This window comes from Eublepharis macularius, chromosome 6 (assembly GCF_028583425.1).
Source record: "Eublepharis macularius isolate TG4126 chromosome 6, MPM_Emac_v1.0, whole genome shotgun sequence".
In the NCBI taxonomy this organism is placed as follows: Eukaryota; Metazoa; Chordata; class Lepidosauria; order Squamata; family Eublepharidae; genus Eublepharis; species Eublepharis macularius.
This window is the reverse complement of record NC_072795.1, coordinates 59,626,064-59,644,856: the sequence shown is the minus strand read 5'-3', so window position 1 is coordinate 59,644,856 and position 18,793 is coordinate 59,626,064. Positions and strand designations below refer to the sequence as shown.

At 40.2% G+C, this 18,793-nt stretch overlaps 1 protein-coding gene across 2 annotated transcripts in view; it reads left to right on the top strand.

The window, feature by feature from the left end:
* Positions 1 to 18,793, top strand: part of STAG1 (stromal antigen 1) — a 319,961-nt gene that overhangs the window by 38,556 nt on the left and 262,612 nt on the right. For both annotated transcript variants that reach the window (XM_054982615.1, XM_054982614.1), the window contains one exon: positions 15,035 to 15,172. In XM_054982615.1, the coding sequence (XP_054838590.1) occupies positions 15,144 to 15,172 (29 nt within the window). In that variant the 5' untranslated portion in view covers positions 15,035 to 15,143. The remainder of the gene's footprint in view (positions 1 to 15,034; positions 15,173 to 18,793) is intronic.

The following is an 18,793-nucleotide window of genomic DNA, read 5'->3' as shown; positions in this document are numbered from 1 at the left end:
GGCGAGACTGCGCTGCCTTGGGAAGATCTTATTCTGTGCAAGAGAAAGTCAAGTGGCTGAGCATCCTCCAGCAATAGGGTGTTATGAACACTCAGTCAACCTGAGCACTGACCACACTTCATCCTCTGCTGGGAGGGGGCCCACCTGAGGAAGTCTGAACAGAGAACCCACATGAGTAGCCACCCCCCCCCCCCAATTGGCTGTGTCAAGAGTAGTTTTCTGGGCAACTGCCTCTGCGGCAGGTGGGCTGCCGCCACTGCCCCCTTCCCCACTGAGCCTCACCTGAAGAGGCTGATGGTCAGAAGAGTTCAGGAGAGAGGGGGCAGCAGGCACAAATCAGTGAGCTGGGTCAGCTGCCCCCCAGCTTCTTCTTGCCTGTCAGTGCTCCCTTGCTCCTTATTAAGCCAGAACTCCAGAGTCACCTAACCTGCAAGGGGACTTGGGTTGTTTTTGCTAGTTAGTCAGACATTCTGGACTTTGCCCTTCTTCCCCTGAGCGAGTGCAAAATTATCCCAGTTTTCCTACTAAATCCCCCTAGTGAACTAATGGCCCACCACCGTGAATACCCACTTTCCTACTTTGCACACAAAGTCCCCATGGAAGGAGGCTGTCGGGCTGCTGCCCACTTACCTATGTGAGTAGCGCAGCTGGAGGTTTTGTAGGATGTGTGGGCAAGTGATTGGGCATGGGGAGGGGGGCTCGCCCACCCTGGAAGATCACGTGGATTGGTCCGCCTGGTAGTCACCATCCTATGCCCTGTTTGGGCCATGGGGGCTGGGCTGGGCACAGGGAGAGGGGCCCAGGTTTTCCCGTTCAATGGGCGCTTACGGGCTATGCCTACTTTTTTTGTGGCGTAACTTTCTGCCACTGCAGGGGGTGTTTCTGGGCCTGAAGAAGCTGAGGAAGCTGACTAACTTGCAGCCTGCCCCCCGCCCTGCCCTCTCTAGCGCCGGTGCAGGGGCTTGGGCCACACGTATGTGTTTGTACGATTGCCTGGCATGGCCATAGTTGGCGGCCTGCCCGCAGTAACGTGCTTCCTGGCCGCCGGCGGAAGGGAGGGTTATACCCGTCTAAGTGCAAGTTGCACCCACGTAAGCCTTAGTCCTCTTCCTATGCACTCCCCCCCCCTTTAGGATTGAGCTGTTAGGTTGTTTTTCTGTTAGTTTTGAAATATTAAAATTAGTGATATGATTGTTCGTACTTCAAGGCATAGGGAAGCTGGTTGCACAACGTTTTTGGTAGAAAATAGAAAGGAAATAACAAAACAAGGGGTAGTCTTTCAGAGTACTTTATAATAATAATAACATTCGATTTATATACTGTGACTAGCCCAATGTTACCCAGCTGGCTTCAAGTGGAGGACTGGGGAATCAAACTTGGCTCTCCAGATTAGAGTCCCGCGCTCTTAACCACTACACCAAACTGGCTCTCTCTCTGTGTTTCCCCCACCCATTTAAGACTCTGTTATTGGATTAAAAATTGAAAGGATAGCAATGAGTAAATTAACACAACCGTGGACCTAACCCTTGCGAGCAAGGTTGTAAAATGCAGTGTGAAATGGCCACTCTATACTATACGTCCACAGACTGCTCATGCTATCATTGCCAATGCCTTTCTTTCAGGTTTTTGATGCAGGATGATAGGTACCTGCTGTGAAATCTCTTGACTACTTCATCTATGTTTATTAATTTACTTCATTCATATACGGCTTTTCTCCACAGTAGGAACCCCAAACAGCCTCTATTACTTTACTTGCTTACATATTATCCTCACAATAACCCTGAGAGGTAGGTTAGGCTGAGAGTGTGACTGGCTCAAAGGCAGGGTGATGATTTGAATCTCAGTCTTCCAGATCCTACTCTGAAACTGTAACCATTACACTACACTGGCTTTTGTGGAGAGGGGGTGCTATTGTTGAACAGTAGCAAGCATCTAGGTTGGGATGTGTTATGCAAGTCATGTGGTATTGATTCTGGGTCTAGCCCTAATGACATTTGTCCATCTTTTCCCTGTATTTTTCCCTTGAGCACATTCTATGATTTATTTTTTGAAGCTGATGCCTAGTCAACGCTGCCGCATATTATGTCTGTGTGAAACACCATACTCCTGTTCTGCTTCTCGCGCCCCCTCTTCCTTTCCCCCAGGAGCTGATCGGTCTGTCTGCCAGTAACCACACTCACCCTTCTCAGCTCTCAGAACTCTTTTTCCGCCATTTTTATCAGCAAAGCGAGGTAAGGGTTATAAGGCTGCTTCTCCGTTTGCCTACTTCCTCCTGGGTATGCGCACATGCTCCCCCCCCCTCCAAAAGAAACCTCCAGGAACGAGTCCTAACATTGCTGCATATTCTCTGCTGGCTTTAAAAACCAGAAAAAGGTTAAATGGCATACTCCTTTCTCCCTCAAGGGTATGCACACACTATCTCTCTCCCCGGCCCCCACCCCCAAAAGCCAGGAATGAGTTGTAAGGTTGCTCATTCTTCCTGGCAATGTTAGAATGCATACGAAAAAATTTTTTAAAGAAAAAATGTCAGCTTCAGCCCCCACAAAATGCGGCTCCAAACAGACATATCTCAGCTTGTCTGGAATAAGAAAGCAGACACCAGATTGCCTCAAGATCATGCAGTGCAGAATGATGGGACTCCAAGCAGTTTCAGCACTGATTGGTGTGAATGCTCAGCATTGATGGCTTAAAGTGTGCCATGTGGAATCAGCCATGGCTCCCAGCTCTGATTTAAGTATTCTCAGTTGAGGTCCATTTGGCTATTAGTATTGTTATGGTACCCAAGAAACACTCTAGTTCTGTAAATCAACAAACAGAATTTATTTGGTTTCAGCTGAGAGACTTTTCTAAAGAAAAGGCACAACCCAAAATGGAGTTACACATTTATACTTGCCCAGACAAAGACTTTGATCACACTTTTATGTGATTGGTGATTATTTGCTGCAGTGGGATCAAAAGGCTATAATTGGTTAATATTTGTTGCAGAGATAGGGTTTAGCAGTTAGTTTTTTATCCCATATTTGGGATGAGGGTCTTGTCATCAAAAAAGTTAGCTTTATGGAGGGGGCGGGGCGTCAGCGTGTATGCTAGACGCGTGAGTTTCAGGCTCCTGGATCTTCCCTTCCCCCGACTGAATTATTAGCTCCTTAAAGTGATCCTAACAAGCTACAACTATGGGCAAGACAGGAGGAAATAAAAATAAATCTTCAGAGCCGATTTCACAATCAGTAAAAACCTTTTTTTCGGCGGGAGAGCACAGAAACAGCGCTGCAGCTGAACCCCACTCTACAGCCAAAATGGCCTCCGTCATTGCTGAGGAAATAACTGACACAGAAACCCAGGTACAAGAAACAAACCTAAGTATTAAAATAGATCAACTGGAAGATAAAATTGCCAATAGAATGGAGAGACTTCTGAAACCTATGAAGGATCAATTGACTGCAATATCTGAGTCTCTCCAGCAAGTAACTCGCACTGCAGACTCTGCTTTAGAGCTTAGCTTGTCCTTGCAAAAAGAAACACGCACTCTGCAGGCTAGCGAGAGCTGGATGAGAAATAAAATCATGGACCTGGAAAATAAATGGAAATCAAATAATTAAAAATTTCGCGGATTCTCAGAATCAGAAGAAGGCTCAACTGAGTTAATAGTCTTCCTTTCAGGATGGCTGGCTCAGGAACTACAATTGGAAGACGGTGTGGCACCAAATATTGTAGCTGCGTATAGGATGGGCTCCCTCCGCAACTTAAGAAAAAACACTAACAGAGATATTATTGTTACGTTTATGGACTCACGTACTAAAGAGAAAATCCTTCAAGAGGCTAGAAAAAGAGGCTTTTTCCTTTTTCAAGGGCAGAGAATTCAAGTTTTCCAGGACTTGTCAAGCGAAACCCTTTTGCAGAGAAGAGAGCTTAAACCCATAACCACTCAACTAAACAGCGCAAACATCAGATACAAATGGGTGGCCTCCTCTAAACTCCAAGTAGTACATCAGGGAAGAACTCTTCAAGCAACGGATCTGTTATCTGGCACATCTCTTCTTAAGGAACTGAACTTATCCTCACCGGATCTGAACAAAAGCTCTACTGTCGCACAGAAATCCTCCACTATGACGGGATGGGCCACGATACCGATGAAAACAACTGCCTGAGGGAGAAAATGCATGCAAGCAACCATCATTTCTTAGAGTTTTTCTCTAGCGTTTCTGTCAGTCAATATTGTTCTTGCCCCTAACATTTCTTCTTCTTCTCTATCTGTAGCTTCAGACCTTTCTGTAACTGTAGTCCTCATCTCTTTTCTACTTCTTCAGTCGGGGGGGGGGGAGGGGGGCTAAACCTGGTACTCATTTTAGTTCCCAGTTGTATAGGATCCTCCAGAAAAGGGGAGAACCTAACCATTCTCCTTATTTGTGTTAACACAGGCAGTTTAGACCTGTGCCTCTGGAGAGATTGCTCCTTCACACGAAGGAGCAGTATTATGTTAACTGGTGTTTTGTTTTTGTTCAAGGGGGTGGGATGGGGTTATTGTATTAATGTTACAGTTCTGTTTGACAACATATATTATGCAATATTGGAGGAACCATACAGAGTAGCTGAAAATAGGTTATCAAAGACTCAGAGGATGCCTTATTTCCTCATGCTCACAGAGTTTTATCTGTCCGTTATATCATTCTATTTAACACATAACTAATGACAGATAGAATCAAAATTATTACTCTAAATTGCAGAGGATTAAACAATCCTATAAAACTTAAACGTGTTACTACAGCTTTAGTGAAGCAAGGGGTAGACATACTGTTTTTGCAAGAAACCCATTATAGGAAAGAAATGCCTCAGGTATTAAAGTCTAATCGTTTCAATGTGCACTTTCAAGCCCCAGGCTCATCCAGTGCCAGGGGTGTTGCAATCTTAATCTCAAAGAATGTTAGATTCCAATGTGAAGACTCAAAAATAGATCCTAGGGGACGCTTTATTTTTGTCAAAGGGGTTCTGGAAGAAACAAAAATAACCTTGGCATCTATTTACGCTCCAAATGACAAGCAAATTGAATTTCTTCATGAAACTCTATCTAATTTAAGGTTGTATGCGGATGGTGAAATTTTGGCAGGGGGGGATTTTAACTGCATAGCAGATTCAAACCTGGATCGATCCCAAAACAACAGGGTACGTCAGAGAAACAAAGTAAATCGATCAAACCTCAATTTACTATTTGACAAATTTGAGTTTAAGGATGTGTGGCGCTCACAGCACGGCCTAGAGAAAGACTTTACCTATTTTTCTGCCCGTCATCAAATCCATACTAGAATAGATTACATATTGGCTTCCCCCAAAATTTATCATAATATAATCTCTTCCACCATAGGCAGTAAAATCTGGACGGACCATGCCTGGGTAGACTGTTTTTTGACCTTTCCGGAAAAAATAAAACAAGACACTCACTGGATACTGAACAAATCTCTTTTATTACACCCAACAATTAAAAAAGAAATTGAATTAGAACTGGAAAATTATTTCAAAGAGAATACAGAAGGTGAAGTCTCTCAAGCAATAATTTGGGAAGCCATGAAGGCTGTAGTCAGAGGTAAAATCATATCATTAGCCTCATTCTATAAAAAAGAGAGAGAGAAGACTAGATCAGAAATTATATCCAAAATCCATGCTCTTGAAAACAAACACAAAAAATACTGCAATAAGAAAGACTATAATCAATTGACTTTAGAAAGGAAAAAGCTGGAGGCACTTGAGACATCTTCCATACAAAAGAACCTACTGTTCTTAAAACAGAGGTACTGGCACAAAACCCCTAAAACGTTACGCCTCCTAGCTTGGAAAGTTAAAAAGAAATCCTCTTCCAACCAAATTTCTTTAATTAAAAGAAATGGTAAATCTCACACTTCCAATAATAAGGAAATCCTAGATATATTTCGTGACTTTTATTCTACTTTATATAAATCAAAGAATCCAACACCATCTGGTATTGAGGACTTCCTAAGCTCTCTTACAACCTTGAAACAAATTACTCCAGAGCATAAAGCTTCCCTAGATCTACCGATCTCCTCTCAGGAAATCACTGAAGTCATCAAAAATCACAAACTAAATAAAACTCCCGGCAGAGATGGCTTCCCTGCCGAATTTTATAAAAAGTTTATACACATTCTGACAGAACCCCTTCGCCAAACTTGCAATGCAATCCTTTTAAAAGGCAACTTCCCAAAAACATGGTATGAAGCTACAATTATTGTAATCCCTAAGCCAGGGAAGGATGCCACCCTCCCATCTTCTTACCGTCCCATATCATTACTAAATCAGGACGCAAAGATATTTACAGCAGTACTGGCTAATCGTCTGAATAAAATCATAAGTCATTACATACAATCTGATCAAACTGGCTTCATACCAAACAGGAGTATTACAGATAATGTAAGAAAAACTCTAAACATTATCAATCACTGTAAAACCAATCAAATAGAGTCGATCCTGCTCTCATTAGATGCTGAAAAAGCCTTTGACAGCTTAGAAACAAATTATTTAATAAGATTGCTCTCTAGGATGGGATTTGGCCATTCTTTTATTCAGATTATCAAACTATTATATGCTTCTCCTAAGGCCCAAATAAAACTCAATGGATTGAAATCAAAAGACTTTGAGCTCACAAGAGGAACCAGACAGGGATGCCCGCTTTCCCCATTATTATTTGCCTTATCCATAGAACCTCTGGCTGAGGCTATACGGCTAAACAACGCCATTAGTGGCATCACTATTGGAAAACGCGTTTATAAAATTTCCCTGTTTGCGGACGACATGGTCCTTTACCTTGCACATCCATGCACCTCATTACCAGCCCTGGAAAAAACCCTGCATGATTTTGGTTACATTTCAGGTCTTAAAATTAATAAAACCAAATCAGAAATTTACCCTATTCACCTAACTCCAATCATTAGGTCAGAGATGGCTTCTAATTTTACATATCAATGGACCCATAAGCAATGGACTTATTTAGGCATTAAGATACCAGTTGATTTACTGGATATAAAAGAAGCTAACTTTAAACCGTTACAAAAAAAGATAAAAGACAAAATTAAAGAGTGGGCGGAAATGAAGTTGTCGTGGGCAGAAAAGATTAATCTGGTAAAATCTATGATTCTCCCACAATTTTTATTTAATTTCCGCATGCTACCAATTAAACTTACAGATCAAGATTTCCAACATTGGCAAAAAATTATAAACAGTTTTATATGGGATGGCAAACGCCCTAGGATAAACTATTTAACCATGAAACGGTCTGCTAAGAAAGGTGGATTATCAGTCCCAGACTTAAAACAATACTACATAGCTGCCCAACTAGCAAACATCGTAATACTATTAAATACTGTAGAAGGTTCAGGTTGGCCACAAATTGAATCATCACACATCTACCCACACGACTTACAGGATGTGATATGGGCTGAACCTAAGAATAGACCACCTCAAATTCATACTAACCCCTTTCTAAGAACCACCTTAGACATATGGGACAAGTTAAGGCAACATCTTGCTCCAACCATCTCGCCATTATCATCTTTTATAGATCAGAATTGGTTCCCACCTGGCATGGACTTAAATTCTTTTAAATTATGGAAAGTAATTAAACAAAACAGGATTATTGATATAACCAAACATGGGATTATCCTGAACAAGGCTCAAATAGAAAAGGATACAAATGCTACGATCCCATGGTTTCAATACCTCCAAATCAGACACCTACTAGAAAGTCAGCCACTTGTAACCTCATTAAAGCGTGAACTAACTGACTTTGAATATTTACTTAAATTAATACAATCTCATAGGAAAGGTTTAATAGCTAAAATATATGCTATTTTAAACTCAAGGAATGATCAGCTCACATTGAAATACCAAGCAAACTGGAGCAGAGACTGTAATACAATCTTATCTGATGCTCAGTGGTCTTCCATCTGGTCAGGAAACTGCTTGCAATCTAAAGCAGTGAGCATCAGAATGACATCCTTTAAAATAATGGCGAGGTGGTACCTGTCTCCCACTCTTCTCCACCACATTAATCATGAAACGAATCCACTATGCTGGAAACAGTGTGGACAAAATGGAGACTATATTCATCTATGGTGGTCTTGTCCTAAAATTCAGTTGTTCTGGGATCGAATCATACAAAAAATTAAAACAATAACAAACTATGCAATTCCCAAGTGCCCTGAAGTAATCCTGCTAGGACTCTGGGAGGATCAGACGGTCCCATCTACTAGGAAAAATCTGATATTTTTATTGATTGCTGCGGCAAAATTGCTTTTAGCCTCAACCTGGAGACAGGAAAAAACTCCAAGTGTATCACAATGGCTCAGAAAACTATGGGACATTTTCATAATGGAAAAAATAGCGGATCACCTTAAAGGCTTAGATAATCCACAATATCAATCGTGCTTTCTTGTACAATGGCTACCATTTTTAACCTATTGTCATAATACCAATCAGTTACCTAACGTAGATTTACATACACTTAGCTTCTTTGCTATAATGTGACTTCTTATACTCAGTGTACTGTTTTCAATGTTAATATTGGCTGTTTGTTAAAACATCAAGGTTTTCATCTCTTCCATGTATTGCCCATTATGCTGTTGTTTAATTTGGTTATTTGTAGTTTTGGAAAAAGTTATATAAAAATGCAAAATAAAAAGTTAAAAAAAAAAAGTTAGCTTTATTGATGGCCAGCAGAGTTTTTTTGCTGAAGTGGCATTTCTAAGGCTAAGTATGGCACTTCCTTTTTAAAGCTGTTTTTGTGTCTGTTTGGTTAGCAGGGAATGGGGTCTAGCTTGCTAGCATACAAAGAGGGAATCCACAGTATATAAGATAAGCAGGGGACCCAGAAGGACATGTGGGGGCTCATCTCATTTAATCTTGCCTTATTACTTCCTTTTTTACTTCCCTGGCAGCCCCCATAGTCTCTCCCCTTTTCTTGCTTCTTTCTTTCCTTCCCACCCACCAGTCAACCTACCTGTATTTGCCACCGTGTCTTCAGCTTTCCCTCCTTGCAGTTTCTACACAGGAAAACTATGGCCCATTTGTGCACTGGTGGCTATGAGGCCAAATTGCATAGTGGGAACTCGCAAGGATTTGTGGGGGAAATCTCACATTCCCTTGTATACCCATATTCCTTCCTTCCTTTCTCGCTCCCTCCCTCCCTCCAACTAACCTTTTATCTTCCCCCTCTTCTTTAACTATATTGATATTATTTCATTTATAGCATGCATTTCTCCAAAATGGGACCCAAAACCGCTTACATCATTCTCCTCTCCTCCATTTTATCCTCACAACAACTCTGTGAGGTAGGTTAGGCTGAGAGTACATGACTGGCCCAAGATCACCCAGCAATCTGCCATGGGCAAAATGGGGATTTGAACTTGAGTCTCCCAGATCCTATTCTGAAACTCTATCCACTGTACCGTGCTGGCTTTCATGGATTGGCTGTTGTTGAATAATAGCAAGTTGGATGGTAGCTGGGCCTGGGTGAGTCATGCAAGTTGGATGGTAGCTAGTTGCCCAGTGGTTGCTGATGGGCCTGACCCAAATAAGTCTTCCCTCAAATGCCAAAATAGCCCTGGAAATGGCCCTACTCATTCCTCTTGCCTTTTATTGACAGACACCAAGACTAGTAGGCTGGTAATATTGTTGCTGCCTAGCAACCTCCACAATGGCAATGGCAGTGGGCGTTTGTTTCTTAAAGGTGCAGGTGACAGAAACCAAGCTTGAAAGCTGGCAATACTATTGTGTTTCCCTAGGAGTCATTCATTTCTTAAAGCTGCAAGCACTGCTTCTATTATTTTGAAGGGTTCCCCCTCCCATGTGTTTCTTCTTTAGATTTTCAAATGTTTTTGCTAAACCGGGGGAAATTTTCAGGTTCATAGAAAGAGGTGCCTCATCTGTTCATGGCTCTAGTCTCAAGTAGCCACAGATTTGGCCTTGTTGAGAATTTAATATATTAACAAGTGGGGGACCAAAAGGACTTGCGGGGGGTGGGGAAAGGGTAGCTCACTTTCCCCTTTCGCACATTATTTCCTCTTTTCTTCCTTATGGCAGCCCGCGTATCCTTTTCCTCCTTCCCACCCACCAGCCATCCAGATTCCCACCAGATTCCTCCTTCCCACCCACCAGTCATCTTCAGCTACAAGGCTGGGCATGTGTGTTTGTCCCAAGGTCACCGAGTGAGCTTCCACAACAGAATGGGGATTAGAACATGCATCTCTCAGATCCTAATGTAGAACTATAACCACTATACTTCATTGCCTTTTGAACAATGGGTACTTTTGAATAAAATGAGCAGCCAGGCCTGCCATTGGTTGCTAGGGGGGGCTAGTGCCTCCCTCAGAGGCCACAAACAAGCCTGGAATACTCCATCTCCTTGACTTTCAGTGGCAGACACCTAGTCTGGAAGACTGTCAATATTGTCATTGCCTAGCAACCCCCCACAGTGGCCACTGCAAAGGACATTAATTTCTTAAAAGTACCAGTGCCGCTGCTACAAATTGAAACAGGACCCAGACAAGATGGAAGTGATGCTGGTTGGGAAGGCAGAGATCTTGAAGGACATTATGCTTCCCACTTTTGATGAGGTTCAGCTGATCCTTGCAGACTCTGTAAAGAGCCTGGGGGTTATATTAGACACAGCACTGCTGCTAGAGAAGCAAGTTAATGCAGATGCAAAAATGTCTTTCACAAACTAAGTCTAGCTTGGGAAATGGACCCCTTCTTTGACATTGCTGATCTGTTAGTTTTGATCCAATATATAAGTCAACTCAGTATATAAATCAACTCAGAGACTCCAGCTGGTGTAGAACACTGCAACTTGGTTATTATCAGGAGATTGGCAGAGCATGCATTTTACTCCTATTCTGCAGTCACTCCATTGGCTGCCCATAAGTTACTGGGCTCATTTGAAGGTTTTGACCATCACATACAAAGCCCTTAATAGCCTGTTTTATATTTGTGGGATCACCACTTTCCCTATGCCCCACCACAGTACCTTTACTTATCTGAACAGGGCCTGCTGCAGGTGACACCCTGCAAAAGGACAAAATCAACAACTGCTTGTACACCTTATGGAATGGCCTGCCTGAAGAGGTCAGGAAAGCCCCAAATCTCCTCGCTTTCTGCAAACTGTGCATAACCGAATGATTCAGCAGGGCTTTTTAAAGGTAATATAGCTATATCATAAGGAAACGGTTAAAGAGATGCTTCGATAAATGGATATGACCCATAGACTATACTTCTGTGCATTGTTTGTTACTGTTGTTTATTATGTTATGTCAAATTTCTTATGTTTTGTTTTAATGTTGTTTCAGTTCTGTATCAGATTTCAGCTTCTTTTTGAATTTCTGCAATCTATATAGTATTGTTTATTGAAAGTCCCAGCTATTGATTATATTGGATTACACTGTATAATCCACCTTGAGTCTCAGTGAGAAAAGTAGGCTATAAGTAACATAAATAAAAATAAAGAATACATAAAATTATTTTGGCTTTTTTTTTTTAGATTTCATATTTTTATGCGAACCTGGGGCTTTTCTCAGGTTTCTCTTATATCTCCATGGCTTCAGTTTCCAGATTTAAGTATCCACACTTGGGACTACATTAAGAATTAGATATATTGATATTGATATGGAACATAAAATGACATTAAATTATAGTAGTTTAACTAGTGCTAGAAAAATTATGCCAGGAACATTAAGCTTATGACCAAAATTTCAACATGCATATATACTTCCTTTTAGAATATCTTTCATTTTGAGCTATTACAAACTGTGCTTACTAATCACAGACATGTTATACTCACTATGATGGTACTTAAAATGCATAACATGTATTGCAGAAAGCAGTGGTTGCTATAGCAACTTCCTAGTAGGTCACAGGCAATGTTGTGTATATATGATCTGGCTGTTAATGCACGTTAATATGCCTGATGGAGAAAAGAGAAATCCAGCAGCTAGGGGAGACAATTGAAACCTCCCAAAACATGCACTATGGTGCAGATTATAATAATAGTAAATCAATAGAATTTTGTATATTAGCTAAATTCTTCACGCTTATATAATACAAAATCAAGCGTTCACCAGATTCCCCCCTAACAAAAAAGATTGTGGTTAGATAATGCATGATATTCATTACACAAATCCCCTGTCATTTCAAAACATTTGATAGTGATGATTTAATTGGAATTCTCCCTTAATTTGCTTAACTTACATATTGATGTCAACCTTTTTGCGTGATCTCTGAAAGGTCTGATTTGTTGCATGGGAGAGTTTAATATAAAATATTTTCTTACTAAACATTTTCTCTACTGAAAAGCCCTCGCTACTCAGAACTTTGCAGGATTTAGCCTTTAACAAATAGGATAATTGGTGTTTTTGAACCACAACCTCTATTTTATCATAGATGTTAGAGGTAGTTTTGTCATATTTAAAATATAAATTTTAAGAGCATATAATGCAACCCTGTGGTGAAATAAATTTCCGCAAGGGCATTTCTGTAACGTGTAATATCTGAAAACTGCCTACATTAATTATTTTTACAGTCCCCTGGCCAGTTTTAGCTATTTCTTCAGTAGGGAAAAAGGACTATTGAGTTATTGCCAAAATGTGCAAACTCTTGAATTTGCTTTAATATAAGATCTTAATTTGGGGGTCGTTGTTTTATGTTTGTCTTCCATTTGCTTATGTTTGAAGCATTGCATATCCTTTTAAAGTGTTATGAAGGTGTATTGTACTATTTCTGCTCTGTGAGAAGTGAAAGGCAAATTGCTGTGTTAAGGTTACATAGTATGAGAGCAGTTGGGCCTTTACGAATTCTGGCTTCAGATGTTTGAATTCATATCTTTTTAGTATATGTAGTCAGTTTTTGTAGATATTGTTATATCATGAATGAGACAGAAGAAATGTAATTGCTTTGGACAAAAGATGAACATATAAGAAACAGAGGTGTTTTTCTTTGGGAAGTTAAAATTTAGAACTTGCTGTGTTAATTTTATAATTCCATAGGTTAGAAAGAATGATAGCAGAGATTCTCACCACTCTAAAGAATTCAGTTGAACACTATTTGGTGGATAGTTCAAGTGGTTGTGTACTTGACAGACAAGCTACATGTCCTCTTCATGTGACTGACATACTTGCAAAGCTGATATAGATGCCTTTTATTTTAGAAAATATCTTGGATAATACTGGACAGGAATGTATAAGTCTTGAAAATGTGTATTAATGCAATTACAATAAAATGTGTTAAAGCAAGAACATTCTGCTTGGAAGACAGTAGATATTTATAAAGCCCAGCACTATTGTGTAGAGTTCTCAGGTTGTGGCAAGCTAATTTTGTTTGGTGATGGTGGCAATTTAACCCTGACCAAAATGTATGTGATCAGAAAATGTTTGCTACTGGAGGGAGGGGTGTGTGTGCGGAGACTGCAGGCCACATCAGAAGCTTTAATTGTGCCTGCGAGGCATAAGGGAGTTGGTTCATTTAATGGTTTTTAGTCATTAGTTACCTTGGTTCAGAAAATAGGAACGCAATGGCATTTGCAGTCAATTCAAAGGGCAAGGTATTTCTTGGTGGTGCCACATCTGAAATGCTGAGTCCAGTTTTATTCTGTTCAACCATGCTAATTAAGGGCTATTTTAAACTGAGTAAGATTGTTGTTTGACCAAAGAATATGGATCCAAGGTGTCAAGTAATGGTCTAGTAGTTTATTAGAACAATAACAAAGAACACACTGATCTAATACAGAAGGTGCCAGAATCTTAGTTGAAGACTAAGTGCAGGAAAGACCTATGCATTGTGACTGTAAACTGACATGGACCCAGTGGCATTCCTGACTCCGTATCTTATTTGGCAGTATGGGATCAATCAGTTTTGTTGTAAAGCTATAAGGGGTGATCTGTCGTTCCAATATTTAGACCCCCTAGGGGCTAAAGTCCTTCATATGCAGTCAGTTGCAATCAATGATTCCCTCTAGCCTTCTCTTCATTCCCTCATCTTATGGGTCAGTCTTTATATTACTCCTTTCTTAAGGCTTCCTCTGCACTGTCAGACTCTTTCCCTCTTCTTGCAACTCCTCGTTCCTCTATAATATCAGTATAGCACAACTAATTGCTGCCAGAGGGTTCATCGTCACCACCAAAAAATTGGTCTGGTCTTTAGAATACTGGCAGAAGCAGTATGTAATGTCATTTGCATGCTACTTAAATGAATGTGCCATATGTCAAAGCACAATTTATGAACTCTAATTTATGAACTCTAATGTAAAAAACCTTCATAACTTGAGAATAGTCCTGCTGAACCAGATCAAATGCTCATCTAGTTCCTGAAGTGATCTGCAAGATATCTCCAGGAATCCTGCAAGTATACAAGAGCCTATCTCTTTTATAGCCCCTAATAAGAGACTGGTATGCAGTGGCATACTGCTTCTGAATGTTGAGGTACTGTTTAACCATTGTGACAAAAGCTGTTGATTGACTTTTCATCTATGCATTTTAAAATGATCAAAGCTGGTGGCCATCAACATACCATGTGGCAGTACGTTCCATAATTCAGTTATGTACTGTATGAAGAAGAACATGGGTCAGTCTGTCTTAAATTACTGTTGTCATGAGTGAAGAGTTCTCTTTCCTGCTTACAAGTATTGATTCACTATAAATGCATATTATATTTGTGTAACCTTGAAGTTATTAATTTAAAGAGTTTATACCTCTTCTTAGCCAATGACAACTTCCACCTAAAAATGCTCTGTTTTGGAAGGACAAATTCCATATTCTGTTCAGTCTCTTGCACTGCAAAATGCTAGCAAAGTATTGCAGTATGTTTATACAAGGATGTAGGTAAGATTTTATGAAATGCTTACCATTGCTTTGTATATTCAAAGTGCCCCAAATGGGAGATTCAATTCTCCTCCTCCCCTGCTTTTTTTTTTTGCTTGTATTGGGTCTATTGCATTTCATTTCATAATTGTGATTTTTTTAAAAATAGCTTTTGTTTTTGTTTATAGGCTGGACTTGGATATTGCTTGGAAAATAGTTACGAGAACATTGGCTGATAAAGACATCACCACAAGATACTATTGTGTTTCTTGTTAACAGTCCTTAGTGTACTACACAATGATTACTTCAGAGTTACCGGTGTTACAGTGAGTAGTTTGTTTTTACAGTGTATATATATGTGTGTGTGTGTGTGTGTGTGTGTGTGTGTTTGTGTGTGTGTGAGTGTGTTCACAAGATACAATCAGCATAACAAAATATTTTGGGGAGGGTCATTCTTGTGGCTAAGATAGGATTTGGGAGAGTACCGTTATTTTGGTACTTTTGCAACAGGTTTCTAGTTTGCGTGTTGCTTAATTTGATCTCTGGAAAAGGTAAGTACAAATGACATCACCTTAACAGAACACTTTCAATAGGTCCTTTCTCCTTAGAAAATCAGGCTTTTATTATTTTAGCACTTGCATTATGAGCTATGGACTTACAAGCTGAGTTTTGTCTTTGCTATAGCTTATTGAAATTGGATATTCTTTTCTAGTCAATTTATCATACAGTTAAGAAACTAAACTAAACTGAATCAAAATCTTGTCCAAATTATTTGTGAAGTTTTTTTCAATCCAATTCAAAACTAGATTAAATAATTGCAGGATCAGAATAAAGTTCTGAATAAAAGATAATGATACTTTGAGTCCAAGTAGGAAATCTGTTAATTTTAAGCATATTATCCATTTTGATCTCATAGTGGAAATTGTGGAGAAGTAAGGAATCTGAGTCCTATTTATTTGACTCTGCCCGATTGCAAGAAACACACTAGTTTGAATTTTCTTAAGTACAATGTGAACAGATTTGAGAAAGGGGAATGGCAGCACAATAACCAGTACAAAAATAAAATTGATGGTAGCTCAAATTGAATTGGAATAGCTCATTATAGTTGAACCCCAAGTGAAAGTGATTAAATATTTATTGGTTTGAGAGTGACTGCCATCATCATATCTTACGTAACAAATTTGCAGTCTTAACATGCTCAGTCCCTGTTAAAGTTGTGGATCTTCCAAATAAAACAGGATATAATAAATATAAGTTATCCGATACTAGTGTAATCATAGCATATTTAAAGTTGGTGGGGAAAAAATAGATCAAGACTGTCTTATTGGGGTCGCTAGCACAATTGCCTAATCTGATCAGCAGAATCTGTGCAGAAAAATCTCTCTCTCAAGTTTTATTTAAGATTCTTTAACTAGTAATGTCAGGAAATGAATATGGGGCATTCTGTATGCCAAGCATAGAGTTAGAAAGGGGCTGTCATGGAGGGAGCCTGCATATGGAATGGCAAAGCTCTTGCGATATTATGGACCATGTCAATTACAAGAGTTGATTCTGGAGATTTTTAAAATATTGGTAGCACTTTATGATTGTAGAGAATTATGTTTTTAAAAGAGCATAGTATGTTCAAGATGGATCAGCAAAGAAGTTGAATTTTTGAAGGGCTTATAGTCATTGAAAGAACACAGAAGGTTTGTGTTCATGCATTTTGTCCATTCTTGAAGGCTAACTGTGATAAAGTTGAGCAAAAGCATTTACCTTACTTGACCCAAGAACTCTTTCTTTGAAATAGCCAGCTGCATCCAGAATTAGTAAATCCAGTCCCTTTATAACGTCAGCTGTCCCAACCACCGTTATCTTTCTTGTCTGGACCATCATTGTCTCTGTTTTGTCTGTTCTGCCTTAGCCATCTGTCCACAGAAACTCACTCAGCAGTTCATGAAACACTAGTAATTCTGGATGGAAACACTAGTTCTGTTGCAGAGACTCTGTGTCAAAATTATCTCTTCTCTGTGGTATATCTGCCCATTCAGTTGGAACCTTGGAGGCCTGCCCACTTGGACACTCAGCTCCGCCCTTGGTCCAGTCACTTCTCCCAGAGCCTTTTCAAAGCCTTGGTATCCCTCCTTTGTCAACAAACTAGGCACATCTATCCTTACACTGACAACCATCTGATTCCCCCTTCTTTCAAATGATGGGCATTTAGAAACACTATCACCTTAATCTTTGGCCTAAAAGCATGCTTTTTTTCTTATCAAGAACAGAGAACTGAACAGTTCTCAAAAGATTCCTTCTGTTGCATTTGGCAGGCTTCCTAGAGGGGAAGTGTAGAAATAATCTACATAGATAATAAATACATTATTTTGAGGTCTTGAGTGGCATCTACCATAAATATTTGACCACAAAAAGAATACAAGATGACAACTCAGCCTCCTAGATCATGAGAGGATATAACCAGCCTGTAATTTCCTTGCAAACCATCAAGGTCTAATGGCAGCCTGCTTCGACTCCATCCTAGGGTGACATCAGCAATGGCTTCTCCTGCCGTACTGACAGGAGGTCAGAAAGAGATGCTTGTCAGGTTCTATATTATGTCTGCTTGTCAATAGAACAGGACATGAGACAACATCTGAGCAGATTCTGGATTAGATTGCTACAGTTAACTGGAGATCAGGCCTCTGCCTGGTTCTCTCATTTTTTTCCCTTGGCAGAACATTCCCATGGGCTTTTCTGGACAAACAATATTATGCATAAGGCACTTATAAGTAAAGCAGGGAGACAAGAAATAGAACCCTCTGTTATGGTTTCTGACTTGGTAAGAAGAAATCCTGCTGTCCTTATGCACAAACATAATGAACGCTAATAAAATCCACAGGCCAGGTAGCTGAATAAACACACCATAGCATAGATTATACTGAGGGATGCTCAAGGCAGTAATTCTTGTACAAGTATCCTGGAGGCTCAGCTGTTCCTGGTGGTTCTGTTTCCTCCAATTTCAGTATGCCTGATAGAATAATTCCTTTCCTGATCTTATACACCAGCAACAATACAGACTGATGAGCTTGCATTTTGGAGACGCGAGGGATTTATATACTGTATGCCCCTTTGCCTATTCCCATCATTCTGAAACTGATGAGGAATCCTGGGTTTGAGGAAGTTCTGTTGATCTGCAGGTTCCCCCTTGGCTGTTAAGACCGTCATGCTCTAGCCTAGTTGAGATGTCAATAGCAGATCATGAAAGAGCCCAGTATCTTTAGAGCATACTTCTTCAAAACATATCTCCTAACTTCAGCCTAGCTATACCTGATGGCTGAGAAATTGAGTGGCGTCAGTTCTTTAACCTAGGCTACTCCACTCTTGTAGTCCACTATGCTGTACTGTAGGACGTGCTTTTCCTCTACAGTTCTGACGTCTTTTGTTAGACATGTGCTTAGTGGTATAGGTGGACAACATTAAGTTCATCTATGGTTTTCAGTGCAGTCCCACGTTGAGAACTGCACTTGCGCAGGCCGGCAGCTCAGAACAGGTTTTCTTTAGCTTCTAGGCTATGGGGGGGGGGGGGGGTGACCTCCCCTGCAGACTGCTCCGAGCTGGTTTTTCCCTGCCCAAACCAGTCATGTGAGAGTGGGAGGTTGCCCCCCTCCTTCCTCAGTTTGTTTTTTGCTGCCCTGAAAGACAGACATTCTTCTACGCTATGGCTTTGCCTTCTTCTAAGTTTTAATAGTGTTAATAGTTCATAGTAATTTAGATAGCTTATAGTGATATATAAAAAAAATTGTTTTGTTTTGTGGCCGGTACAGCGGTGAGTTACAAGACCGTTGGTTATAACCCTTTTCTTTGGGATTCATCCCAATGAATGACAGACAAGTCCCTTTTTGGAGTGCGGCACCAATATGGCCAAAACTAATAGCCATGGAATAGGTCCGACCCTCATAACTATCGTCCTATAA